The 16,128-nt window shown below is 37.1% G+C and overlaps 2 protein-coding genes across 9 annotated transcripts; one reads left to right on the top strand and one right to left on the bottom strand.

The window, feature by feature from the left end:
* Window positions 1–4,907: 4,907 nt before the first annotated feature.
* LOC121801914 (OVARIAN TUMOR DOMAIN-containing deubiquitinating enzyme 1-like) lies at window positions 4,908–8,601 on the top strand. 2 transcript variants are annotated; one of them, XM_042201382.1, is made up of 9 exons: window positions 4,908–5,040; window positions 5,909–6,164; window positions 6,633–6,698; window positions 6,771–6,854; window positions 6,952–7,074; window positions 7,460–7,509; window positions 7,610–7,659; window positions 7,765–7,865; window positions 8,136–8,601. In XM_042201382.1, exons 2-9 carry the CDS (start codon window positions 5,997–5,999, stop codon window positions 8,400–8,402), a joined length of 909 nt encoding a protein of 302 aa, XP_042057316.1. In that variant the 5' UTR covers window positions 4,908–5,040; window positions 5,909–5,996; the 3' UTR covers window positions 8,403–8,601. The 2 variants fall into 2 exon arrangements, with proteins under 2 accessions (XP_042057316.1, XP_042057315.1); XM_042201381.1 differs by having other exon boundaries at window positions 7,457–7,509.
* A 124-nt stretch (window positions 8,602–8,725) lies between these two features.
* On the bottom strand, window positions 8,726–15,718 carry LOC121801913 (protein MEI2-like 4). 7 transcript variants are annotated; one of them, XM_042201375.1, is made up of 16 exons: window positions 15,401–15,718; window positions 15,248–15,307; window positions 14,299–14,473; window positions 14,061–14,106; window positions 12,950–13,294; window positions 12,421–12,848; window positions 12,165–12,323; window positions 11,947–12,063; window positions 11,721–11,869; window positions 11,414–11,508; window positions 10,918–11,331; window positions 10,164–10,842; window positions 9,897–9,981; window positions 9,746–9,814; window positions 9,482–9,661; window positions 8,726–9,378 (listed from the first exon to the last, which is right to left on the bottom strand). In XM_042201375.1, exons 3-16 carry the CDS (start codon window positions 14,362–14,364, stop codon window positions 9,220–9,222), a joined length of 2,991 nt encoding a protein of 996 aa, XP_042057309.1. In that variant the 5' UTR covers window positions 14,365–14,473; window positions 15,248–15,307; window positions 15,401–15,718; the 3' UTR covers window positions 8,726–9,219. The 7 variants fall into 7 exon arrangements, with proteins under 7 accessions (XP_042057309.1, XP_042057310.1, XP_042057307.1 ...); XM_042201376.1 differs by having other exon boundaries at window positions 15,060–15,718; XM_042201373.1 differs by having other exon boundaries at window positions 15,248–15,718.
* Between the last annotated feature and the right edge of the window lie 410 nt (window positions 15,719–16,128).

Here is a 16,128-nt window from a genome sequence, read left to right as displayed (position 1 = left end):
ACGAACTGCTTGTTTAAGCTGAATTGTGGTCTTGTATCCTCTTTAGAAGCTTGGACTTCACAATCGTTGGCTTATTGCAGTTCGTTTCAGACGAACTGACATCTCTTCGGTACGGAGGAGATGGAGTTCTCCTGTGGTTCCGGTACCGAGGAGGAACAGGAACATGTCGGGGTTGAGGATTCTTCTTTCCGGAAGACACGGCACTACTGCGGTAGTGACTTTCATGTCTGGAGGAGGAAGGAGAATCCACCCTTTTCGTCTTCGGCTCTTGGCTCTTTTGCAGGAAGGCTAAGAACTCATCCTGCTTCTCAGCCAAGAACAGCTTGACAGCCTCATTCAAATCAGGCTGCTGGGAAGACTCGGTGTGTGGACCTTTTGAGCGGCTTGTTCCTTCTCCGTGAGAACTGGAAGTAGATTTTTCACGAGGCTGCTTTCCAGGCCTATGGGCTGCTGGATTAGCTTCCTCATGGTTATCACGGACGGAGGCACGGGTGTTATGTGATCTGGTATGCATTTTTTTGGTAGAAGAGGATCAAAAACTCGCTTTATCACAAATTTGGTTCTCTGTTTCCCACAGACGGCGCCAGTGATGGATCCACGAATTTCTGATGTTAGTGAATGCAGGAAAATACAGATCACGACACAAAGAATTTACGTGGTTCGATTTACTGAAGTAAATCTACGTCCACGGGAAGAAAAGAGGGCAGAGTTGTATTGCTTGATCTGTTTTCTACAGCTTACAAATACAAACTTGCTATTTGATATTTTATCTCTAGAGAGCGAGAGAGAGAGTCTCCTTAATCTATCTGATCTAAGTTCTATTTATACATTGAACTAAGATCGTGGCTTGCATCACCACTAATGATGGTTGTGGATGTCGTGGAGGTCATGCGATCCTGCATGGGCCCACTATCCTGCATGAGTTAATGACTGCTTGACACCACTAAATAGATCGTGGGTGTAGTGGAGATCGTGGAGGTTCTGACATGAGTTGACTATCTCCCAGTTCGGTCAAATACTGAGACCGAACTGCTGAACTATTGCCGAGCAGCTTTTGCCGGTTTGAGAGTAGAGCTTGATTGGTCGGCTTTTACCGAGCTGTAGGCTGGGGCCAAACTCCTTGGTAATGCCGAACTGATTGGTTGGCTTTTACCGAGCTGTAGGCTGGGGCCGAACTCTTTGGTAATGCCGATCTGATACTCTTCCTTGGGCTTTGGGCTGATGGGCCGTCACTGCTGTTGGGCTTGTTTAGTCCGTACTCCATCATAGTTCACATGCCATTTCAAATTAGAATGATTTCTTAACGCGAGAATGTGAGAACAATAAACTATAATGATTTTTTTTTACATTTAATTACGCGTATACAATTAAGTGTTTGTAGCTACCATCTACAATAATATCTATACACGATTTCAACTCGAGTCAAAACCAAGAATTTCCAGCTTGTCAAATTTGGAATTTCAAACTAGCCCAATTTGGAAATTTTGAATTTAAGTTCTTATTTTTTATTGAAGAAATTTATATGATTCTAAGGATGCATGACTCTTGCATGTGATTTTGTCACTATCAAACCAAACAAATTGCATTAAGCTTGCACATGTTATCATACCCCACACCATACATATCTTAAGGTCTTCATAGATCACTAGTAGATCCAGGTGGGGTCAGGGTCGACCGACCCCACAGTCGATCATGAGGGTCTTAACACTCCATTTAATTCAGTCTTTATCGTTGATATCAACAAAGGGTTGGAGTTAACTTTCGTTTTTCGTCTCTCACCCACTGTCTCTGGCTTTTGAGTTCGCATCAACCTTCTTCGATGTGTCTAATCTCACTATTTTCATTTTCTAGATCTGCCATTGTCATAGACTAAACCTATATCTATACCTTTCATATTTTATCTATATAAAAATATTAACTAGTCCCACCCTATAATTTGTTAACATTAATCTCAGTCCAAATAGAGTCATAGAGACATTATTATTCTACTTTTCAAGAATCACATTATAACGCTATATAACAAAGTTAACTTAGATCATCCCTGATTTATATTTTGTATAGAATGGTTGGTCTATGAAAAGAGCCAAAATCTAAAATTATTTGACAAGGTTGATGGATCTGTAAACAGGAAATTAAAGTCGTGGTTGGTGTGGTGTTGGCATGTGACATTAATATATCCCTATTATTACAAAAATAAGATAATCTTAGGTTTAGAGAGAGAGAGAGAGAGCTCTCCCCAGCTACTATATATCTTTCCACATGCAAGAATCACAACAATATCTTTGACTATGACCACTAGCCTCTTCCGCCTTATTGTTCGTTCCTTTATTATTTAGAATGTAATACAATTAAACCATTCATATATGGAGTATTATAAAGTTTGAGTTTTCTTTTATAACAAAATATTAGTAATATACACCACAAATATACACGCACTGATGAACTCTTATGCATCATGACTTTTAATAAATATTAGGTGAACAAAAAATTAGCGCTAAAACTATCCAAATTGGTGAGCTAAAGTTTAGTTGCAAAAACAAAAGCAATGTCAAAGACAACTAATTTAAAACTAAAACAAATCCAAAGCTAAAATACCAACAAAAAAGTATAGCTAAGAGGAAAGCAAACATACATAATCTCAAGTTGATCCCCCATCCCCACCAGACCAACATAGCAAAAGTAGTTGATGTACCAACAGAGATCGGATGATACGAAAGAAGTCGATTCACCTACACCCATTCGTTGGGCTCTTTTTATCACTTTATTTATCATTCGTTGGGCTCTTTTAGAGGAACGCCCGACCAGGATAAGAAGCATGCAATCGGCTCATTGAGCATAAAGATATGTGTCATTTGTAACGATCTGACTCTCATACTAACGATTGTCCACACAGACCAACACAAATCTCACACCTCTCTAAGAAATTACCCAAGATGTCACTCATCTCATAATTGTCTTATGCTAAGCACGCTTAATCTTGGAGTTTTGATGAGATAGATGTCCAAAAGGAAGATGCACCTTCTTAGTGCGGGTAACACCTATATAATCTGATAATCTCTTCTCGAATATGTAGTCTTATATCCACATATTCTCATAATCCTAATCTTTTTGGTGTGTTTTGACTCGTGTATGCATCCACTTTATAAGTAGGAGTCGCTCATTGTCTATGTTCTATGCACAAGGGTTCACTTCCTAGGAGCCGCTCCTTGTTCATATTTATGCACCAATGATCACTTCCAACTTTTAGTACGAGCATTACATCATCATCTTTCGTAACAATGGTACCACAAGAAATTTGATAATGTATCATTTAAGTAAAAAAAAGGTATGATTCAATGTTTCCAATTCTTTTTTTGCAAGTTAAAATGAATTATTGAGTGCACACCGAATATGATGTTCATGAATTTTCATATACACATAAAAGAACTTGAAATAAATGTCAAGATATTATGAATATATATTTCACTATTTTTGTCAAATGGCATAGATGTATAGCTGCCAAACTATGAAAAATGACTTTGATTGAAAGTTTGTAGCGTATACGGTTTGATCAATCAGAGACTATGTTGATTGAAGAATTAAATTGCCCCTCTTTCATGAATAATGATTATATACAATATCTACGATTTATTATATATTGTTGAACAATATTAAATATTTATTATAAAATTATATCCGATATTCATTAACTATGCATGGATTATTGATTAATAGATAACATACAATTTTACAGTTTATTAAATTTATTAAATATGGTTGAACATGTATTTAGTTTCAATTTTGTGGAAAGGGTATAGTCATAAATAAATAAATAAATAAATAAAAAGAAACAATGACGTGCAAAATATGCATATTGATAATGAACAGACAAGCCTTGAGGCCACATGGAAATTAATCTCAGGTTGCAAGTCCCAAATAACAAGTCTTGAGGCCACAGGGAAATTAATCTCAGGTTGCGCCCCTTCTCAACCAGTTGAGTTAGGAGGCTTGGATAATACTGATCATAAAGTTAAATATGTGTGTTTGACACAACACACTATACAACTTTTAAGTTGAGACTCAATCTCCATTCATATTTTACAATATTTCAAATAAATTATATTCGAGAAGAGAAGATAAAGTCAATTTGAATTGTTGAAAGAAGCCAAATTTGCTGAGAATTTGTCGCTGACTTTTGTGCCACTGCCAATGCAATTAAAGTCGTGGTACAAACTAGAAAGCTGCACAAGATAGTGACCAAAACTTCAATATTAACCCATTCAAATCTATACTATAAATTTATATAACTATATAGTATTTGCTTCAGTCCAAGTGTATTTAGTTTAGTGCCTAGTCGAATTTAAATTACGAAATTCAATTGCTACATATTACATGGGTCGCACCATTGAGTAAAATGGAAAATTAAGGCGGAGTTGATTGATATCACTGTCAGCTCATGAAGGCCGAAAATCCGTCGATTATACATTTTTATTCTCTCTTCTTACATAGGGAACAAACTTACTTTATTTTCTAGATTTTCCATCGGAAATTTGTCCATCATGATGTTAGCTAGCTAAGAGTAACTTTGTAGTTAGAAACTAGATCTCTGTAAATAAATTATCTAAACCCTGCAAAATCTATTACTAATTTCATCAAATATTAAGGGAATCCATCGAAATAAATTTTATTTTTTTTAAATGATAGAAGATGAACTCATAATTTGACTAAAGCTTGATGGGCCTCCACTTTTCGAAATGATGAAATTGGGCTTCATACTGAAACAATACATTTTCATCAATTTTGCTTCAGCTAAAGCCCATTATGAAAATTTTGTTGCAGGCCGATTCCTATATCAGCCAATTTTAATTTAATTTTATGGATTAAAATATTTGGATAATTATCCATAATATTTTACAAGGTTTGGATAAACTAATAATAAAATAAAAATATATGTAAAACCTTCAACTGTTTATCACTCTGTTTCACGGTTGCACAAGTGAGAGAGAAACAACGCAGATCAGCTTTCTCGATCCATTTCTTCTCTACATCTGCTTCAATTCAGTGCGCTCTCTCCTTATTGCTCCCTTTTTATTCACATAAAACTGTTAATTGTTGTAATTCTTATGTATAATCCGTCTTTGTCTCGAGATTTATCGGTGTAGGTTGTTTATACTTGATCTGCTCGCTACTTCATTTTCGAGTTTTTATTTGCTTTTTTAGATTTTCTCTTGTTCTTTTATTGATTCATTTAGTTTCAGTTCTTTTTTCTTAGCGGCGACATTGACATTCAATATGATTTACTCGAATTTAGGTGAATTGGGATATAGGTTTTCTAGAATTTAACAAAATATGGCGGTGAAGGATATAAGTTATTGTGAATTTCGTGTTGTAGCGTGAAGAACCATGTGATGTGTGCAGGTAGTGTGTAGGGTTTTTCTTAAGTCTGTTTTCTCGAGTTTTTGTTATGGTTTAGCCCTTTTTTTTGCAGTTGGGGGGAAATGGTTAGTCAAGTTGTTAGACAAGTGACATTTTATTTTCAAAACTAAGATGCACAGTTCTACTTCTTAATTCTCAGTTTAGTATACATAATATGACTACATCCTCTTGTAATATGTCAAGGTTTGTTCTGCGATCTTTTTTCCATTTATGGAGTCTTTGCTTAGGGTATACACAATGATTTAAGACAATCATATCGACTAGTATACGGGATTTGACTTATCTGATGACCATCTAACTATATTAATTATTAATATCGGATACTTGACGAGCACATTGTGCTATTCTCATCGAGTAGAGTACCTCGTTGGTAGTCTTAGTAGAGAGAAATGGGTTATTCTGCAATTGTGTATTGAACAGATATATCTGTCATATTTGCATTTGCCGTACTTGTGATAGTTCATAAAACAAGACAATGGTATCTACGTTTCAGGGGTACATGCTGTTTTCTGGACATAAACTGCTACAGTATTCATTGTCTGAATTTTGAGGAGGAAAATTTCTCAAGCACTGAAGTAAAGATGCAGAATCAGGATGGGCAACCTGCGGAGCCTGAAACGGACACCATAACATCACTACCAACCTCTGAGGTCAATGACTGGGCGAATTATAGGGATGATGAAGTTATGCAGCAGCATTCTGCCATACAGGCAGAGGAAGCTGGGAAAATACCATTTGTTGGTGACAAGGCAAGGAAACCAATAATTCCTAGAATTTTATTTTTCTGGATATGATATAACTATATTGTAGATCTCTGATAGCATATATCTTACACTGGTTGAGTGAAGCTTCTTATTTGTTCTATTTTTATTTAGACTATTCCAAATGCCTTAATTGATATTCCAATACTGGTTTTGGTGTTTTGGTGGATTATGGGATTGGGAATGTTTAGGAGTCCCAGGAAGCAGTTACGTTTTTGGTCCGATCAAGATGTGTGTATAACTATTTGATTGTTTTTACAATTTGCAGGAACTTTTTGTAAGTCATTCTTGTTTGTCAGTTTATTTGGAAATCAATATCGCTTATGAGAAATAGAGTATTGATTTCACATACTAAGCTTATTTGCTTTAGCTAATATAAACCATATATTAGGTGATAATATTACTCATAGCCTCTTATTAATCCTTAGTAAATGACTTTTGGACGTGAAATTCCAGGAGCCTCTCTCATCTTTGGCAGAGGAATACAAGTCAGGAAACCCAATTTTGTTGGAGAAAATTAAGGTCCGCTCAATTGGTAGGCATTTTTCTGCTACATGCTTCTTAGAGTGCTTGTAATCGTTTCAATCTCTGCAGGTTCTGACTGAACAATATGCTGCCATCAGGCGAACAAGGGGAGATGGGAATTGCTTCTTCCGTAGCTTCATGTTTGCTTACCTGGTATGTTTGGTTGTACTACTTTCACATAATCTTACTGTTCAGTGTTCAGTTGGAATTGGTGTTTTAATCTACTGAAACATTTATCCATCAAATTTAGGAGCATATTCTGCAATCACAAGACCGTGCAGAAATCGACCGCATCACGGTCAATGTGGAGCAATGCAGGAAGACACTTCTCAGCTTGGGCTACGCAGAATTTACTTTCGAAGACTTTTTTTCGGTACTTATTGAGTTATTTTTTTATAGTTTTATACGTCGCCTTCGTACTGATATAAATTAATCTCCCAATGCATGATAGGTCCATGTCTTTTTCATGTACTCTTTTATATGGGACAAAAATCTTAAGAGATGCACATTAATGCTAAAAATGAGTAGCTCAACTATTTCTTTATTCGGGTGCTCGGTTTGCAATTCTTAAATCTTAAGTTTTCTCAAGTGCCTAACCAGCATTGATCTCAGGTACTCGATTCACACATATAGACAAAGCTTGCAAATAGTAATGTGGAAACTTAATTTTTTGGGGGGGAGGGGAAACCTATTATTTTACCTAATCAGTAAACATTTTGAAGATTAACTTCCTGAATCTATCTACTTATTTTCAGCTGTTCCTTGAGCAACTTGAAAGTGTTCTTTCAGGGAAAGAAGCTTGCATAAGGTTCAAAGGATTTATTGCTTAATTGTGATTTTGATTCCTATGCTACAACCCACTTTCAACTTTCCTTCGGTGCCTAATATTTGTTTTTTTGTGGTTACAGCCATGAGGAACTTGTACAGAGAAGTAGAGATCAGTCAGTATCTGACTATGGTGAGTAGCACTTATTGAATGTTGCAATGGTATCAAGACATATATATGTATAATTTGGCTGCTTACCATTTCCTTGACCAAAAACTGACTATTTGTCTTTGCTAGTTGTGATGTTCTTTAGATTTATTACATCTGGTGAAATAAGGAAACGTTTGGAGTTCTATGAACCATTTATTCAAGGATTAAGTAATACCTCAGTGGAGCAGGTTGGTTCTATGTAACATTCATATATTTTCGAGTGCAAGCTTTACCGCAGCATCTGCAACATTTTTACTGCAGCATCTGCAACATTTTCAAGCCGCCTGACTTCAGATGTGCTTTTATGATATAGACCTTGTATTAAATTGTGAATACATATAGGCAAAGAAACTTGTTTTAGTACATTGAAATAGGCTTCACAAAGGACATTGGTTATTTGTTTGTGCATCTCTCTAAACCGTCTAGTTTTTGAGCTAAATATTCCTCATTCGGTGCAGTTCTGCAAATCATCGGTGGAGCCAATGGGTGAAGAGAGTGATCATGTCCACATTACCGCATTGTCAGACGCACTGGGCGTGCCGATCCGCATAGTCTATCTTGATCGCAGTCATGATGATAAAGGGAGCGTGAGCGTGAACCATCACGACTTCACTCCTTCTGCACACAAGGTCACTGATGCTAATATCGGTGGTGTCGTGGCGCTTGAACCGTTCATTACCTTGCTGTACCGGCCCGGTCACTATGACATTCTGTACCCAAAATAACTTGTTTTACCAGTGCCAATAAGTTGGCTGGTAATAATGGAATTTGGTGGGATGATGTTTTCTTCATGATGACTTTTTAGACATTAAGCGAAGTGGTGATGATATTTTAGACTTTAATGAATCAGGAAAACATTGGAAACTCATGCCCCTCTTTCAGCTTTTGTTACTTACTATACTAATCAAGTGGCAAACTTTGTCATATTTCATCGCATATTTTATGTTTTAATATTTATTGATTAGAAATGAAGGATAATTGTTGCAACTGTAACACAATCTTTGAACATTTCTCACTGCATTATATAGAATAAAAGATGAAGCATAAGTAAACCAAAAGGAATATGTACCATAACATTAATAAAATGCAGGAGAAAAGCAGCGACAAATGAAATGAGTCGGATAAAGAAGTGAAAATTACATATGGTCAAAAAAAAGAAAATGATGCAATCCACCCATGAATGACGCAACAAAAATTTTTCTAGTAGTTTGTTACTTGACTTCTCTTAGCAAATTGCCCAAAAAACAATAGAAGATGAAAGAGGGGCCAAACAAAAAGTGCCAAGAGCAAAAAAAAAAGAGAATGGTCTCCATACACCATATTTTGCATGCTCTCTCTCTATACACAACACACAACATAAGCAAACTCCTCAAAATTTCGAAGCTCCATGATGTTGCTCCTTTGGTCAGGCAAATTGTCAATTTCTACCCTCTGCTCTTTCTTCTTAACCATACCAAACTTTAATGTACAGTAGCAAAATTTCCGGTACAATCACTAGCCTGCGTTTGTTCAGTTTCTACGAGGTTAGTTGCGTCGCAAAACTCAGTCTGAATCTTTGCCCGAACCAGAAGATGATTCTCCGTTGTAATAATCCTCCCCGTTTAGAGAGTTTGATGGGAAGTCTTGATTGTTGTCATCGGAGGTGCTGGTTTGGGTTTTTCCAGGCCTTGATCGAATGTTGGGACCCATTGGGAAAGGGACCTGCATTGACAATAGGCAAACATATACATCTTTCAGAAAAAAGAAAAAAACACTCATCCTTCAAAACTCGTTCAGCAAAAGCATGGATCAGGGAGTAATGTACCTGATCGCCTGCATTTGGACCGTCTGTATGGAAAAGTATAGGACGACATCTTTTGTCTTCGTTCATCAAGCTTGAATTCTGGAAGTGTGCAATGAGGGCAGCCTTCCCCTGGATCCGAGCATATGCTAAAGATGCAACTTTTTCACTATTAAATTTCTCCCATTTCTTTCCATTAAAAGACTGAGAAAAACATAAAGGAGCTGACTTAGTGTGGTGAATTTAATACCAGTAATCCAGTATACGAACGAGGAATCTCGGTTATACCTGATAAAAATGCACTACAAGTTTAGGATCAGTCATGTTTATGAAGGCATAACCTACATTGCATTTGTTCTGCAAGAAAAAGAAACATGAAGGATCAAGAAACTGTCATCCAGAAAAGGGAAAATAAGTTACAAAGTAGAATCAAACTTGCCTTAAAATCGATAGGTAAGTAAATGAAATCATAAGTTCCTCTGTGACGTTCATCAATTGCAGCAAGAAGCATCTTTGACGTGTACCTGTGATACAGTTAAGTATAGTTATTTTAGGTGTTCAGAAAAAGAAAAACTCAAGCGACTGAGATAATAGCTATGAACAATGTCCATGATTGGCAGAGTAAAACTCACAGCACCATTCCTATAGGAGTTACAGCTTGTATATGAATAAGGGGAACTCCAGAAATTGCTGGACAACTACTTACTTGTTAGGAATGTTCTTTATCATAAGTGTGGTCCGTTTATCATCTCCATGTGCAATTCGCTCTAAATCAAGCTCAAACTGCTTTTTGTTGTCAGGTTGACTTGAATTGCAGTCATTTCTTCGGGTTCTAGTTCGTTCATTAGGAGAATCAAATGAACTCATCATAGGAAGCATTTGGCCTCTTGTAGGAAAAATCATGCCCCTCTGGTGATGGGGATGAAGTCCGATATTCTTGGAAGACATTTGCATATCCATACAATTTCCACCAGGGCGTGGAAAGAAATTATGAGGGACAAAGTCCAATGGGTGTGGGGAATTACCAGAAATTCTCATGTTCCCTAGCGAACCGGGGTGTAAAACAGAAGTAGCATCAGGCGACTCCCCTGCAAAGGCATTCCTCCTATCCCATGGAGAAGGATTGACAGAAGGTGCTGATCCAACATGATGGCTATTTATAGATAGAAGTGGATTCATCATATGAGATGGTGCTCGAGGTACAGCATGCATCTGTGAAGGATGCGCAGCACCAATACCATTGACATATGATGGTGAGTTGGGCCATAAAACAGCCTGAGGTTGTTGTGGATGATGGGAATTACTCCACATGTAATGACGCCCAGGAGGAGGACAACTCCCGTTTCCAGCGGAACCAAAAACTGAAGAGAATGTGAGATCACAGTCTACAATTAGCACAACTGAATTAGAAATAAGATGCATTTTAAAGAAAAGGGAAAGCAAAACTCAGTCATTGTTACCTTCATTTAACTCGATCGACTGTCCATTGGAGCTAATTCTGCGGAACTGCTGGCCATCAATTATTTCTGGAGGCCGAGAATTAACATTTGCAGCCATATCACTTGGAGAACCGAAGAGAGGCCCATCTACTAAACCATCATGATATTCAGGAAGAGAATGCGGATGGAGATTTGACTGGCTCTGGAGCTCAAATTTCGGGTGGTTACGTTGATGGCCAGATTCAGCGATATTGGATTGATTTCCAGATTCAACTCTTATTAGAGATGGTAAGCTGTTAGGTACACTAGATGATACGCCATGTTGCAGCACATTATCCAGGAGAGATCCCATATGACCTCCATTTGTTGAGAGATGGCCATGAATTCCATTATCTGTACCGGACAATGTCCCCCCAAGCGAAAGTGATCCTGCTATTAAGAATATAATTATGACCATGTCATGTATTGTCAGTGAATGCAAAACACAGCAGAACCCAAAATTGAGAAATAAAATTACCAGAAAATCCACTTGATAAGTTATTCGAAGGGCTATGCTGAAACAGAAAACCAGATTCTTCCTGCTCCAGTTCAGAAGAAACAGGCTGCATGAATCTATACATTGTACACATTAAGCTGTTAGTCCAGTAAACTGGATTCGCAAACTAAACACATATTAAAAAAAAATTGATTAGAAGATAAAGTTACTCCACTTTTTGTAAGACTAGTTTCACAATGGAAGTTGGTCAAGGAACTGAGGAAGCACATGAAGGTTATGGATGTAATGTAACATTGGAAAGATATAATGGGATTTCGAAGTAATGCACCTTTGGGAGCCATCAAGCCGACCTCGTTCAAGCTTAATCTGCTTTCCAGCAATGTCACTCCGGTTCAACGCGCGAAGTGCAGATTCTGCAGCTCTGACATCATAAAACTCTACATATTTATGATAAGACATGCCCAGAGAATCACGAATCTGCAAGCAGAAAATAGTTAATGCTCAATACAAATGTAAACTAGATATTATTCAACTAAGCTGTGTTCAAGCTTTACCTCCTTGATTTCACCGTAGACACCAAATATTTCACGGAGTTCATCATTTGAAACAGAAGAATCAAGGTTGAAAATCACAACGGTACCCTGGTTTACATCCTTTTCTGATGGATTATCCTGGAACACATATATAGCAAGACAAGACTTCAGCACATTTTTATTAGAATTTTACATAAGTAACAGGACCAAAGTAGGGTTGGAAATTTGCAGGAAACCACCTTAGGAATTGAGAAATGTATATCAAGTTTCCGACGCCTCAATGGCTTATTCTGAAGAGCTTTCATTGCATTGCAGGCTGCTCTGATATCATAATATGAGATCATAACAAACCCCCTATGCTTGCATGCTGTATACAGAGTGCGGATATCTCCGTATTGCTGCATTTACAGTGTGACAAGGAGAATTCACCAGTAAGGAAACAACCTGAAAATTCTTGAAACACAATTTGAAACAGTGAAAGCTAATACTGCTTACCTCAAATAGTGTTCTCAATTCAGAGTCTTCAACGTTGCTATTTATATTTCTGACAAAAAGTGTCCTAGAAGGATGCTCACCAAACGGGTGTTCCCCGCCGTTCGAGCCCAGAGATATTCCCAGCTGATTGATAGAATTTAAATCAGAAAGTTCAGTATTTCTTTGCAAGAAGCTATCGTCTCCAAGTTCCAATCCACCAACACTGCTAAACAGGTCTAGATCTTCCCCATCTTCCACATTATTAGTTCTCTTAACACTGCCAAACCCATCAGTCACACCAGAAAGCAAGTCGTCATCATCTGGTAAAAGATTACCAATAGTTTGAGCCTCAAGTTCTTCCAGCGATTCAAAAACTTCCTCTTCCTCATAATGGGAAGCAGCAGCAGCAAAGGAGTGACCATATTGACCATTGTTAGATGACAATTTTACTGCAGGATAACAACGGATTCAAGGTTCTTATGATTAATCTGGCAGGTGTTTGGATATTTAATAGACAGATCAATAAACTATGAGAAAAGAGAGCACTTACAGTTTTTACTAAATAAATCCGACATAGAACTTGAAAAAAGGCCATTTTCATAATGAGCACCCGTGAGGTTTATGTTATCTCCATCAAAACAATATGGCACAGGCACTATGTTCGAATTAGTTCTAGAACCCAGATCATGATCAACAGCGCTAGGCAAGGAGCGGCTGACTGCTCTATCTGCTCCAATAAGATGCTTTCCAAATGGAAGGTTAACATTACGACCACGAGTGAGATAATAGTCAGGAAGAGCAAAACCATTCCCCATATGTGAATTGAATGGGATTCCATTTTCATGTGGCGATGAAGCAACACCTTCAGGTCTTAACATCCCATCTAGTTTAAAACCTGAAAAGAGTATAAATAAGTTTCAAAAGACCTCACCAACACCTGTGGCTATATGATACAAATAACAACATCAAGACAAGCATTACAAGTACGTAACCATTTCCGAAATGTTACAGTTACTAAGGATACATGTGACTTTTCATCCCAACCACAAAAGCATAGGTCATGTGCATTGATTAAAAGGGAACAAAAAAAATTAGTGTTAGAACCTATCTACTATACTCATGAAGTTATATACTTACTAGCTTACCCTGCTAGTTAGTTTCAATTTCTCAATAGCTCGCTCAATTCACTTCAACTAAGACTCCTATCTAGCGCAAACATACATACCTTGAACAGAAATTAATTGGATATAGCACAAGCATGCATGTCTTTGAATTTCCGTACATATAGAACCATATCAGACTCACTATAGGTAATACACTTTACCTTCTAAGTTAGTGAAGTGATGGCTTAACCGCATGTATACCTTGATTTCAATTAAAAAAATGCCATACCAATCTTTTAACGAGGAGATTTCATATAAGTACTAAAAAATGCCTGCCACCAGGAAGAGATAGCTACAGCAGTCAAGAGAACAAAAGTGATCTGCATAGCATTTCCCCCCAAGTTACTTTCTCCTATTCAATTTTCCACTTTATAAGATGAATATCAGTACTGGATCGTAAAACTTGCAAGAAACATGAACCTTCCTATAACTTTTATCATGCTGGGCCAGGTTGTTTAGAAAAGCAACAGCCAATATATAAATATTATGAACACTCACCTGCATAATCACTCATTTGGTCCATCTTCTTCATACCAACCTGTTTCTGCAAATTAAAGAAGCAAGAAATAATACGTAATCAATTACTCCATAGCAAGCTAACCCATGCACGACATTTTTCTGAAGACGCAAGGTAGCAGTACCACAATGTTGACAGCCAATAATAGACCTCTTATTCACCCCCAACTGTGAAATTCTCTCAAAATAGCATATAAAGCATTGTATGTGCAATCAATACCTCATCAGACAAGCGCACCTCCTCTGAAAAGAAGGACGAAGGAGAAAAACCTCGAGAGTTCATCATTTCAGATAGCTTGATTGATCCTTAAAAAATAAAATTACCCCTTAGCTTCCACCAATCACAAAAACGTCAATTCTTGTGGAAGTTAAGAAGATGCAGCTTCAGACAGAACCTGCACGGACAATTGGTAAAATGTAAACATCCTGAGGAAAAGAAAATGGAAAACCAGACGCATGAGAAACCACAAACAAAGACATATTATTTTGTAGTTGAAGTCCAACACGAAATAAGTGTCTAGCTAATCAAATTCTAAGTTATAAGTAGAGCGGTTTCATTTCATATTTTCAGTTTGATTAATAGGTAGCCAAAAAATTGTGCAAGTACACCTATAATTCAACAAAATTCACATGATAAACAACTGCATTTAAGATCTCGCTGCTTAAATGGTAGTAGTAATAATTTTTTACCAAACAACAACTCAATTTTCACTCGACAAAACTCCATCACCAAATAGAATTCTCGAATTGAACAGATCGAAAAAAGGCAGAAGTCGGCAAAAATTCAAACAACAATCCCCTCAGAAATCAAAATTCAGGCGATTAAACCAAAATTCAACACCGGATCACACAGTACAGAGCCGCAGGAACAAAAATTTACAACCTTTGGTCTAAAAACAACAATTTCCTCTTTAGATCAAACGAAAGCCAGCTCAATTTTTTTTTAAAAAAGTCAAGGGAAAAAAATTCAACAAAAGTCACCTGTAAAATTACAGCATCATTTCTCAGGAAAAAAATCAGATAAAACACAGAAACGAGCAGAAGGGATTTTAAGAAGGGAAAATCATCTCGGAATTTAAGAATGACAATGAAACGGAATAAATTGCGGCAAAAGGCAAGGGTAAGGGAGATTGAAGAAGAGATCTAGGTATCTGTGCCGTGCAAACAACCTCCTCCAACGCTTCCTCGATGCCTTTCTCTCTCTTCAATTTTTTCCTTTGCTGTTTTCCCTACATTGCACGTTAACCACATGTATCATCATCTATGCTCCCTCTCTCTCTCTTTCTCTCTCTTGTTTGAATAATTTCTGCATAAAATATTACATATGAATTCTCCCTCTGTCTCGGCGTTTTCCTGCTCGCTTTGCCTCCGCTTCTGGCCGGAGATGACGTCACGTTCCGGCGAGCTCACGGCGGAGATCCTGATCTCCTCCGCGCGCTCTCGAGCACAGAAAATTGTGGCACAGAATTTAAGGAGAAATTCAACAGTGAAAAAAGGGGGGAAAGTTGAGAGAGAGAGAGAGAAGAAGAAAATTGGAGATCGGATTATATGGAGAATTTGAAGAGCGATTGAAATTGCAGGAAACGAAGAAGAAAAATGAACACAAATATAATTAGATTTAATTCATTTTCCTTCATATTTTCTCTCTACAAAATTAAATTAAAATATTTTAAAATATTACTTTTATTAATGTCTCTAGTTAGGATCAAACTCATTATGCGAATTTATTGTCAGGGTTTTATCATCTACGACGCACTATTCCAACACCCGCCAGTTTTACCAATCAATATGAAACAAGATATCAAGCCTGAAAGGGTAGCTCTATTCGTTTATTTCTTTTAATCATTATCCAAATTATTATTGATGAGATCAAATAACTCAAATTTGGGAGATTACTTTAAATTTATTAATTTACATAATTTCAATTCTGAATTAGAGTATTTTTTTGTAAGTACATCAAGCAGGCTATTTGCATAATTTTCTACTATTATCTTTACTAGTAAACGGTGTATGGACATTTCCTATTCTCCTTGCTAGTCAACGGAGTATC

This window comes from Salvia splendens, chromosome 5 (genome assembly GCF_004379255.2).
Source record: "Salvia splendens isolate huo1 chromosome 5, SspV2, whole genome shotgun sequence".
NCBI lineage: Eukaryota > Viridiplantae > Streptophyta > Magnoliopsida > Lamiales > Lamiaceae > Salvia > Salvia splendens.
Note: the sequence above shows the minus strand (reverse complement) of the source record. Positions and strands in the feature narration are given on the sequence as shown.

Coding starts and splice junctions, on each gene's coding strand:
- LOC121801914 (XM_042201381.1), top strand. CDS start 5,997: ATGCAGAATCAGGATGGGCAACCTGCGGAGCCTGAAACGGACACCATA. Junction 7,510..7,609: donor GGGAAAGAAGCTTGCATAAG/GTTCAAAGGATT, acceptor TTGTGGTTACAG/CCATGAGGAACTTGTACAGA. Junction 7,660..7,764: donor TCAGTCAGTATCTGACTATG/GTGAGTAGCACT, acceptor TGTCTTTGCTAG/TTGTGATGTTCTTTAGATTT.
- LOC121801913 (XM_042201376.1), bottom strand. CDS start 14,364: ATGATGAACTCTCGAGGTTTTTCTCCTTCGTCCTTCTTTTCAGAGGAG. Junction 10,843..10,917: donor GTCGATCGAGTTAAATGAAG/GTAACAATGACT, acceptor TGCTAATTGTAG/ACTGTGATCTCACATTCTCT. Junction 9,982..10,163: donor ATAAAGAACATTCCTAACAA/GTAAGTAGTTGT, acceptor ACTGTATCACAG/GTACACGTCAAAGATGCTTC.